A 12,164-nucleotide genomic window follows, 5' to 3' on the forward strand; every position below is an offset into this window, starting at 1 on the left:
TGGGAAGCCTGCTTCTCCCTCTCCCACTCCCCCTGCTTGTGTTCCCTCTCTCACCGTCTCTCTCTCTCTCTGTCAAATAAATAAAATCTTTTTTTTTTTAATTTATTTGACAGAGAAAGAGATAGCAAGAGAGGGAACACAAGCAGGGGGAGTGGAGAGGGAGAAGCAGGCTTCCCGCTGAGCAGGAGCCCGATGCAGGGCTCGATCCCAGGACCCTGAGATCATGACCTGAGCCGAAGGCAGATGCCTAACAACTGAGCCACCCAGGCGCCACTAAATAAATAAAATCTTAAAAAAAAAAGAAAAGAAAAGGAGTTTCACCCCATGGCTGACCAGTCTATTATCTGAAGAACATGTTAAATCCTAGACAGAAAACTCTTTTGACAATCTTAAGCCACTGATTTAAATGGTAGTTCCTTAAAAGTCCAAAGTTTGAGGTCCAAAATCCTTGGGAACACAACTGGACGACATATTCAGCACTGTTTCCCTCTCCAGTCCTGTCCATATGCTTGCGATCTTCCAAGAGCCATCTATGCTACGTGGTAAGATTAATGAATCAACTAACTTCACGTATTTAACCTTTGTTCATTAAGCTGAAACTTAATTGTGTACTGACAAACCAGTAAAAGCCAATAGAAATTCTGGGTTTTCAGGAGTTACTTCATGGGGGGGAAAAGTAATGAATCATCACCATCTCTACCTCAACTAGCCAATGGCAGCGGCTTCTTCTTTTTCCTAGCTAGGCAGTTATTTTTTTCAAATTATATTTTCTTTTCTTTTTAACTAATTCTTTTTTAAAAAAAGATTATATTTGTTTATTTGTCAGAGAGAAAGAGAGAACACAAGCAGGGGGAGCAGCAGGCAGAGGGAGAAGCAGGTTCCCCACTGAGCAAGGAGCCCCACGCGGGACTTGATTCCGGGACCCTGGGACCATGACCTGAGCTGAAGGCAGATGCTTAATCAACTGAGCCACCCAGGCACCCCTCTTTATTATGCATTTAATTTAAAATATCTATTATTATCCTCTAGGGAAACTTTGGGGACTATCTTAGCCCTCTCAGGTACAGACACTGAATAAACCCAGTTCTACTTAATGGTTTGCCATATTGGAGAACTTACTTAGAAAGTGGGACATGGGGTTGTCTCTACTCTCAGATCTCTTAAAAAGGGGTATTCTCTCATATTACCAAGTCTTGGACTTTGTTTAAGGCAGAGTCTAGATGCAGGGTCTCCTTCATTCACATTATACTCTTGATGTGGTTCAGGAGATGCTACTCCAAAATATGGCACTTTGGTATATTGACTATTCTAAGCTGAAGGAGTTTGAGAAAACGGCAGGAGCAGGAATGTCACTCTGACTTCCCCCACTCCCCTTGTTCCCAGAAATAGGCCATAAAACCCTCATGTGAAGGTGCCCTCCCTATACCCAGAGGAAAAGAAAACATCCTTATCTCTGAAGACAAAGAGACGCCAAGAAGAATCCTAACAAACAGGCCTGGCTGGGTTTCTCCTAGTTTACTACAATTATCGCATACTCTGTGACATATCGTATTTCTTCTCAACCGTCTGCTCTTCATCACACGTAGCATAAAAATACTCAGGTTTAACCATTTCTTTGGGTCTTCATTTTCTTACGAAGTCTCCAGGGTCATGTCAAACTTATATTAAATAAATTTGTATCCTTTTTTTCCCCCATTAATCTGTCTTTGTTACTTTAATTTTCAGACCCAGCCAGGGACCCTAAACGAGTTAAGGAAAACTTTTTCCTCCCTTATACTCTATAACTTAGATCGCAAACTCCTTCCGGTATGTGAAAGGATCTTTGATCTACACGTAGTAAAGAAGGAGAGGGGAGCAAAGCTAGTTCTGTTTAATTTTTTTTCTTGAAAATCTTTTGTATCTTAAACCAGACTGCACATTGTGGACTTGAACCCAAGAACTTGGGCACTTTTGTCGTCTCATTTTGCCATGCCTGAGTAGAAGCAAATGAATTGGTGCTGAAGGAATCCACAGGAGAAGGGACCCATCTGTTAATTCTTTGCAGAATTATCCTGCCTCAGTGGAGTTAAGGATTATCCTCCTATTTTCCTACCTCAGTGGAGTGAAGGATGGCATTCTTTGGTTTCTAGCTTGATGAGTGATGATTCCAACAGCAGAAACAGAACATTTTAGAGAGAAATAGGTGGGTGTGTGAGTTAGTTTCAGACGTTATTAGTTTGCAGATTCAAATGAAGACATATCCAGCATCCCCCACCCCGCCCGGTTGAAGATATGACTTTAAAGACACCAGGAAAGGTCAGAGTTAGACAGTGAACTTGGGAGCCATCAGCATGGTGCTGAAATGATTAATTTGGGATGAGATGCATCCAGAGATTGCTTAAAACAGCAAATGGTTTTTCAGAAGTTACTTCAGAGTGGAAAAAAGTGATGAATCACCACCGTCTCTGCCTCAACTAGCCAATGATGTCCTTTTTTATTTTTTCCTATCTAGGCAGTTGTTTTCTTCAAATTATATTTTCAAGGCCAAAATTTGTCCCTCCAACCCCCTATGAAAACCTGATTGTTCAGAAGATGATTATTTTGGGAACAACAAAATTAAAGGGGAAAAATCAATTAACTGTATGATGATAACCACTGACAATCTTTTTCTTTTTATTATTATTTAAGTAATCTCTACACCCAACGTGGGCCTCGAGCTCACAATCCCAAGATGCTCTTCTTACTGAGGCAGCCAGGTGCCCCTCTGACAGTCTTAATGTAAACATTTTCTGTGGCATTGGGGGAAAATGGACAAGGAAATATGGATAACCCTTGTCAGAAGTTTGAATGGGAAAAGGAGAGAGATGGGTGAAGCTATTGTTAGACCAAGTTTGAAGGACAGAGGAAAAGGCAGAAAATGTCTCTGGATCAGGCAAAAGGGTAAGAGTTAAGTGTTCAGGTGAGTGGTTGGCTTGAACAGCAGGAAGAAAAGGAGGAATCCCTCAGCCTTTATTCTTAGATTCCAGAAGTGACAGTGACAGATACCAGGTAACGTTGTGAAATGCTGGCGGGGGAGGGTTGGAAGAGCAGGGAGGAGACTGAAGAAGTCACATTTTTTTTTTTTTAAAGATTTTATTTATTTATTCATGAGAGACAGAGAGAGAGAGAGAGAGAGAGAGACAGAGGCAGAGGGAGAAGCAGGCTCCCCGCAGAGCAGGGAGCCCGATGTGGGACTCGATCCAGGGACTCCAGGATCATGACCTGAGCCGAAGGCAGTCGCTTAACCAACTGAGCCACCCAGGCGCCCCAAGAAGTCACATTTAATGGCCTTAGTTTTTGAGGGTGAGTTAGGAGAGAGGATATCTGCCTATAGAAAGGGGGGCAGGGTTCCATGGGTGATATGAAGATTAATAAATAACAACAATATGAACTGTTTAGTGAATGCTTTCTATTTAATAACATGCTATTAAGATAAGAATATTAAATAATTTTATTTAACACTTGAGATAGAAACTATGAGATAGAAATTACTATAATCCTCATTTTATGAATGAGGAAGTTGCCAGTTAGAGCAGGTCAGTAGCTGGTCTTAAGTCATAGTTTAGTAAGTGGTGGGGCCTGGAGAGAAAGAAGGGCTGTCTGACTCCAAATCGCAAAAGTCAGGATGCCATCCAGGAAAGCTAAAGGGATCATCCCTAGGGGATCTGAGAATAATGACGTGAGGTATTTCTGTTCTGATCTACCTAGCTGCTTGAAATAATAACCATCTGTAGTTAAAACACGAACAGAAGGCTTGAGTTTCCAGAGTGAAAAAGAACAACAGTGCAGATAAGTGATAAAAAGAGACATGTCAGAACCTTTCCCGCCAAAGTGCAGATCAGCAAATCTTCTGAAATCTCTGTAGGGCACGTTTATCCAAAGGACACATCTGCTTAACAACAACCTGGGTAGAAGGTGGTATGGTGCAGAGGTTTTGAATAGAGGTTCTAGTATATTTTCCTTCTTACAAATGCTCCTTGTAGCTATTCTACTGGAGAAGAACAGACATACGAAATGAGCAAAACCCCTTTGGCAACATTCCCTAGCCCCTCCACGCCCACCCTCCACCTCTACCCAGCCAGTGGTTCTCAAACTTTTGCAGGCGTAATAATCCCCAGGAGGCCTTGCTAAAACAGAGGCTCCTAGGATTCACCCCCAGAGTTCCTGATTCTGTAGCTCAAAGGTGAAGCTCAAAAATGTGCATGTTTGACAAGCTGCTCATCCGGGGAGCACACTTTGAGAATCACCACACTGGCTTGCTTCACATCACATGCTTATCCAGAGTATTATGAAGGGTAGACCCTTGGGTTAGATTGGAAGTCTTAGCACACAAGCTAATGCCTGAAGGAGAGCGGACCCTCCCGCTCACCACAAGGGACTACCTATAGTTTGCTTGACAAAGAGCAAAAAATTATAACTTTCGGAGTAATAGCAGCTAAAACATAATAGGGATTACACAGACAGCAGAGAATTGAGCTCATTTAAATTTTAACCAACTGAAAGCAGCAGGTTTCTACTACAGTATTCTCTTGCATCAGGGCAATAATGTCTGTAAGAATCATAAAGAGCTGCTGTTTAGGTATTCTCTACAAAACAAGTTTTAGGAAAACTCGGTATTTTATGCAATAAGACAATCAGAGTAAAACACTTCAGCGGTCTGCCCCGGATGCTTCTGATGGAAATTTTTTTCAAGCATTCTGTCAGCAACTCCAATTCTGGTAAAAGTATTGTTGTTTTTTTAAAAAATTCAAGTAACAGTGATAATATATTATATCTGGACTTGAAAAAATGTCCTCGTATTTTAGATGCTGGCAGTTTTAAAATATGAAGTATAAATTCCTAGAGATCCATTCGTAAAGAGGCACTCACAGTATCTTTATATCAGACTTTTAAAATATTTTTAAGAGGGATAATAGTATTATTTATTTTCAAAGTATGATAAAAACAGTAATAGGTTAAGACCTGAGACATATTTTTCACCTCTTTTCAGTAAAGTTAAACTTGGTTTGTGTATGAATCAGGTAGGGATGCTGTAACAAAGTATCACAAACTGGGTGTAGACAACATTTACGACTCATAGTTCTGGAGGCTAGGAGAATAAAATCAAGGAGTTGGAAAGGTTGGCTTTTTCTGAGGGCCGTGAGGGAAGGATCTATAATATTGTTTTTTTTTTTTTTGAAGTGTTCCATGATTCATTGTTTGTGCATAATATAATATTGTTTTTTAATGGAGATGTAAACTTTGCTATAGAGGATAATCTAATATCTGAGATTAATTAAAAAAAAAAAAGGAGGGGGGAGTGGATGGGGCAAAATGTCGTCAACCTGTTCCTTGAGAAAAATCCTCTGTTGTTGGGTAGAAGGCACTGGCCTATCATCTGAATGCCAAATACACTGTTCTTTTCAAATCCCCAGGGACAAATATAATGTTCTTTTCCATCTTGGGACCCACCTGCTAGAGAAGCTTCTAATTTCTGTTTCTGTCTCGGGTACAAATGGATTATCCAGTCTGGACTCTAGCCCTACAGGTGTGCCTGGGGCAGGCTCATTTCTAACTGCATGCCTCCCTTGAAAGCTCTAAGAAGTACGTGATGATATAAACATTACATCGTATATTTACGGTTAGTAAGACTGGGGAGAAACACAAAAAAAATGTTCAGGCTGGTTCTCTCTGAGTAATTCAATTGCAGGTGATTTTTCTTTTTTCTTTTTACCTTATGTATTATTTAAATTTTCCGTGATGAAAATGTAATACTTTCAAAGTTAAGAGAAAATACTGTTTGTTTTTTTTTAATTTTAAGGCTATGGCTTATTGATTGATATTAGTGCTACCGCTTCTGATAAATATGTTTTGCAGTTTGGAAGGACCGTTTGGACAAAATATAAACACTGGCACATCCTTGGCATATCTCAGTGCAGTAAAAAAGCCCATATCACTGTCACTTGATTGTTAAGTCATCCCCCCCCACACACACACTTATGCACACGACCGTGTCCATGTACCGTGTCCGTCTACCGTACCATATACTACAATGTGATTGCTCTGAACCCATAACCATCCAGATATAAGTACCAGAAATAGCCTGAGAAATATCAAAACAACAGCAAACAAGCAAACAAACAGCAAACTATTGACCACAAATAACATTTATACAATTCAAGGGGCTTCCATTAAACAGCAGCCAAATGGGGCAGGTACTTTGGAGTAGTTGCTGAGTTTCTTTCTGCATCTGGAGTGAGCTGTCATGGAGCCAACCCCCATCCCCAGCAGCAGATGGGGCAACTGAGGCCGGGAGAGCTGCCAGAAGAGAAAGGAAAGCTGCCTCCACCCAGGCCAGTTAGAGATTTTCCAGGACAGATTAAAACTACGGAGAAATCTGACCTGATGGGACTTCTCACTCTGTGTACTTCCTCTGTACACATGAACTAGAAGTCTATCAGAAAACGGGGCCCAGGGGCGCCTGGCCGGCTCTGTCAGAAGAGCATGCGACTCTTGATCTTGGGGTTGTAAGTTCAAGCCCCCACATTGGTTGTAGAGATTACTTAAAAATAAAATCTTAAAAAAAAAAAAAAAAAAGTGGGGCCCAGAGAGGAAGGAAGCAAGGAAGTCTACTGTTTCCTAACCCGCGTGACTGCAGGCTGCTTTTTATCCACTCACCAAAAAAATAGAAACTTTTTTTTAAGATTTTATTTTTAAGTAATCTCTACACCCAGTATGGGGCTTGAACCCACAACCCCGAGATCAGAGATCAAGAGTCACACACTCGGGCGCCTGGGTGGCTCAGTTGGTTAAGCAACTGCCTTCGGCTCAGGTCATGATCCTGGAGTCCCGGGATCGAGTCCCGCATCGGGCTCCCTGCTCAGCAGGGAGTCTGCTTCTCCCTCTGACCCTCCCCCCTCTCATGTGCTCTCTCTCTCTCAAATAAATAAATAAAATCTTTAAAAAAAAAAAAGAGTCACACGCTTCACAGTCTGAGTCGGCGAGGCGTCCCTCCCTTTTTTCTTAGTCTAGCTAAAGTTCTGTCAATTTTATTTATCTTTTTTTTTTAAATAGCTCTTAATTTTGTTAATCATTTTTGTTTTTCTGCTCTCTATTTCATTTATTTCTGCTCTGGTTCTTGTGATTTTCATAGCCTTTTTATGTAAGTAAATCCGATGGGCTTATGATATTGAGTTCTAATCTGGAGAAAAAGGAATCAGATGACCACTCAAGATAAAAAGCTTGTGATGGATCATATTATGATCACTGTTGTACGGATGTGGAAACTGTGTTGCTAAGGTCACAGCCAGTGGAAGAGCCGAACCTTGATCTAACCATTACACTCTACTGCCACCTCCTGGTCCAGTCTTCAGAAATAGTCTTTGGAAGTTAGGACTATGTCTTTTCCAGCCAAAGCATGTGTCTTATAAGATATCAGCGTTCCAGAAGAAGTCTATTTTTCCTGGAGTTATCATGACTTCAGTCATCTTTTTGTATAAAGAGATTACACCAATAGTCAAACACCTAGGGAAAGAAAAAATTTCACTCCAGTGGCTCAAACTTGACTACATACTGGGGTCACTGGAAGAAGCTTTAAAAATACAGAGCCCTGGGGCGCCTGGGTGGCTCAGTTGGTTAAGCGACTGCCTTCTGCTCGGGTCATCATCCTGGAGTCCCGGGAAGGAGTCCCACATCGGGCTCCCTGCTCGGCGGGGGGTCTGCTTCTCCCTCTGACCCTCCTCCCTCTCATGCTCTCTGTCTCTCATTCTCTCTCTCTCAAATAAATAAATAAAATCTTTAAAAAAAAAACAAAAACAGAGCCCTGGACTCCATCCTCAGAGATTTTGATTTAATTGGTTTGGGGTACGTCTTAGACATTGGGATTTCTTAGAGCGTTTCCGTGATTCCAGCGTTGAGAGCCACTGGCCTAGTTTGGTGCTTTTCAAACTTTTATGTAGCACCTAGGGATCTTGTTAAGATGCAGATGCCGATTCAGCAGGTGTTGGGTAGGACCCAAGAATCTGCATTTCTCACGAGCTCCCATGTGCTGCTATTGCAGCTAGTTCACCTTTTCAGTGTAATGGAGTCTATGCAAGGTGACAAAATTATTTTCCCATAACCTAACTAGAGGGGATGGGCAGGAAGCAAATTGTGTGAAAAGCTCAACTGAAACAAACAAAAGGGGTAGGGGAACTCCTGAGGGAAACAGACTATCAGAGAGGACAAAAGTGTAGGGGATTAGGAGGTAATTGGCTGCCATTAGGGGAATGAAGTTCTGGGGATTTGAAAAGCTGAGAAAGGGCCCCTGTTAAAGACTCTGTATCAGTCCTCACCATCCCTCCTGGAGGTGCAGGCCAGGAAAGCACCAAGAATTCAAGCTACCATTCTGAAATGGGGGTGGGGGGGGGATTTTCTATTAGAGAACATTTGGTAATGTGGGGCAGGGGAGTCTCTCTGGGTGGTCAGGTTCACTGTCCTAAGAAATCACTGAGTAGGGCCCCTGGGTGGCTCAGCTGGTTAAGTGTCTGCCTTTGACTCAGGTCATGATCCCAGGGTCCTGGGATCGAGTTCCGCATCAGGCTTCTTGCTCAGTGGGGAGTCTGCTTCTCCCTCTCCTTCTACCCTTACCCCTTGCTCGTGCTCTCTCCTCTTTCTCTAAGATAAATAAATAAATCTTAAAAAAAAAAAAAAAAAGAAATCACTGAGTGGGAGAGGGACACAGCAGAAACTGAGCAGAGGAATGAACATGTGTGTGAAGGGGGCATTGGGCCTCTGAACAACACACGTGGAGGACTTTGCTGGGAAGCTCACTGATTTTTCAATGCAGTCTACCTGCTAGTCCAAGCGCAGTTAAGCCTTGGGGAACCTGGGGTGAAAAGGAGAAGTAAAAGGAAAAAGAGAGCTTTTATGTAAGTCCATCATGTTGACACTAAAAAGTGAAGGAAAGTCCCAGGAAAAACCTAGTGGTTGATGGTGCCACTTTTGCAAATGTCTAAATTTAGCAAGAAGCCAAGAGTGCATTACAGGTCATTATTGACGAATTCACTCATTGAGTCCTAACGGAAGGCCTGTTACGTGCTCAGGGTTTTTCTAGGTCTTTGGCATACATGAATGAACAAAGTAGACTGGGAACAGAACTGGTAGAGCTTACACTGTAGTGAGAAAAGGGAGGTGTTTGTAAGACTAGAAGATTTTCTCCAGGAAATGAGAAGCATAGGAGCACAGTTAACCTTTAGAAATTGGTGAGAAATTTCTAAGTAATTTTTAAACTAATAGGTGGGATTTTTTCCTAGAAAAGTGTCAGCATTTTGAATGTGAAGCCATGAAAACTTTTTTCTCTCTTCTCTGTTTTTCCTGGTTATTTCTTGTGTATAGCCATCACAAGTCTTCACTGTGATCGTGTGTGAGTAACAGAGGTAGATTTGTTTTAAGACTTGAGCCTTGGGAAGAATTTTGTTTGGGAAGTGCTATTGTCAAGAAATTGGCGTTTTCGGGGTGCCTGGGTGGCTCAGTCTGTTAAGTGTCTGCTTTTGGCTCAGGTCATGATCTCAGGGTCCTGGGATTGAGCCCCTCATCGGGCTCCCTGCTCAGTAGGGAGTCTCCTTCTCCCTCTCCCTGTGCTGCTCCCCCTTCTTGTGCTCTCTTGCGCCCTCTCTCTGTCAAATAAATAAATAAAATCTTAAAAAAAAAAAGAAATTGGTGTTTTGATTTTAGATGCTCTAGTGCTGAAATACTTCTGAAAAATTTCCTTCTTCCCTCCTTCCTTTCTTTCTTTTGTTTGTTCCTTTTTTAAATAATCTCTACGTGCAACATGGGACCCGAACTCACGTCCAGAGATCAAGAGTTCCATGCTCTACCAACTGAGCCAGTCAGGCGCCCCTCCTTTGTTCTAATGTAGCCATTAGGGTTGGGTTGGGGTTGTGATAGTCTGTGGAACTAATAAGGAAATGCAACATATGAAAATTTATTTCACTGCACACTGAATTTAGGCAACTTGCAACAATGTTGGGTTATTGCTGGAAGTATTTAAACATGCTCAAAATTCTCCTATCTGAAAAGAGCAATTCTCTCTTAAACATACATCTCACTCTAAGCACCTACCATCTTATCCTTGTAACCTGCAAAGTTCTTCAAAGAGCGGGTTACATTTAGTCCCACTTTTTCATCCTCCATCACATGTTCTCAATCAATATTTGTTCAATGAATATAAGTGAAGAGTAAAATAACAATAAAATTTAAACAATAAACAGGAAAATTTAACAATAGTTAAAACATCTCTAGAAAGACAAATGTCAGTTCAGTTAGAATATCAAGGCCAGGTTGAGAAACAGGTACAGATATTATTAGAATTAGGAGATACCATTCAAGTTAGAAAGATGACTTAGAGATTTGGGTTAAAAGTCAAGAAATTTCTGGGGCGACTGGCTGGCTCAGTCAGTAGAGCATGCGACTCTTGATCATGAGTTCAAGCTCCATGTTGGGTGTGGAGCCTACTTTAAAAATAATAATAGTGGTGCCTGGGTGTCTCAGTTGGTTGAACGTCCGCCTTCGGCTCAGGTCATGATCTCTCAGGGTCCTGGGATCGAGCCCCGCATTGGGCTCCCAGCTCAGCAGGGAGTCTGCTTCTCCCTCTCTGTCCTTCTGCCTCTCCCTCTGCCTCTCCCCCCGCTTGTGTATTCTCTCTCTCTCTCAAACAAATAAATTACTAAATTACTAAAAGAAATAACTGCCTGAGGGTTGACATGACCAGGTAGGTTGTGGTTGCAGAGTGGGGTGTGTTCAGTTATGGAATTATTTTGGGTAGAGACCAGGTCTAGCTCAGACAAGAGCTCTAAAAAAAAGGAGTAACATATTTCTGGCTAATAAAATAATAAGTGGGTACTAAAGGAAATGGGGTTTGGAATTGGGAGAACAAAAGGAAAAGAAAATTATATAATCACCTTTACCCTACCAGTCAGATAAAAAATAATAATTTAGAAGTTCCTTTCTTTTCATTATTTTTAATATATATACACTTGCTTGTATGACATATAAAGAAAGTTGTGAAAGCCATATACATGCTGATTTATAAATTGCTTTTGGGAAAATTTTAATTCATTTTTTGGGAATACTAGTGCTTACTTCTTTACCTTCTTAAACCGTCTGGCAATTTCCTCTGACTTTTTTTTCACATATTACATCAATTATATTTCCCTCTATTAAACATTTTTAAAAACATGTGTTTTTTTTAAGATTTTATTTATTTTTTTTGACAGACATGGCAAGAGAGGGAACACAAGCAGGGGGAGTGGGAGAGGGAGAACAGGCTTCCTGCGGAGTGGGGAGCCCAATGCGGGGCTTGATCCCAGGACCCTGGGATCATGACCTGAGCCACCCAGACACCCCTAAAATATATGAGTTTTAATGGACGTATAATAATTTATTCTATGGATCTCCAGCATCATCCATTAGTTCCTTATGATGACATTTGTGTTATCCACAATGTTTTGTTTTTATAAGTAATACAATTACCTATCACATACATTGCTATCTATATTATGTGAATTTATAATTCATTTTTTATAAAGATTTTATTTTTTTAAAGATTTTATTTATTTATTTGAGAAAAAGAGCAAGAGCGGTGGGGGAGGGGGGCAGAAGGAGAGGGAGAAATAGACTCCCTGCTGAGCGTGGAGCCAGAAGCGGAAGCAGAAGCTAAGCCGGGCTCAATGCGAGGCTCAACTCAGGGCTCAATTGGGGTTCATTGTGGGGCTCAATCCCAGGACCCTGAGATCGTGACCTGAGCCGAAGTCAGCTGCTCAACCGACTGAGCCACCCAGGGGCCCCGGTACTAGAACATTTTTTGCAGTGTTTTTGTTGTCTAGATTCTCATTCCTGGTAGTTTGGGCAGTGTGAATTATAATGAACACTTGCCCAAGCAGTGAGGATCTTGCATTTCATTTATAGGAAGGTCTTGACTGGTCCTGGTAGGTTGGCACTGGGGACACAATCGTGTGGGCTCTACAGGAAGGAGGGCTTGTTCTGTGAAAGTTAAGAATGGCAGATAAGAGTTGACAGCATGAGATACTATCCCTGGTTACTCATACTGTAATTTGATGAAACTCATGGGGCAGGAGCACGCCATTTCATGTCTATAATTTTTAAATAAATCTTAATCCAGTTTTCAT

The 12,164-nt window shown here is 41.5% G+C and overlaps 1 protein-coding gene across 1 annotated transcript in view; it reads right to left on the minus strand.

The window, feature by feature from the left end:
* NANOGNB (NANOG neighbor homeobox) overlaps nt 1-10,170 on the minus strand; it is a 27,747-nt gene extending 17,577 nt beyond the window's left edge. Inside the window, 2 exon segments of the mRNA XM_081818927.1 lie at nt 8,830-8,863; nt 10,099-10,170. Of these exon segments, the coding sequence (XP_081675053.1) occupies nt 8,830-8,863; nt 10,099-10,170 (106 nt within the window).
* Nucleotides 10,171-12,164: the final 1,994 nt, after the last annotated feature.

This window comes from Leptonychotes weddellii, chromosome 5 (assembly GCF_054177405.1).
Source record: "Leptonychotes weddellii isolate Sample4059 chromosome 5, ASM5417740v2, whole genome shotgun sequence".
Lineage (NCBI taxonomy): Eukaryota > Metazoa > Chordata > Mammalia > Carnivora > Phocidae > Leptonychotes > Leptonychotes weddellii.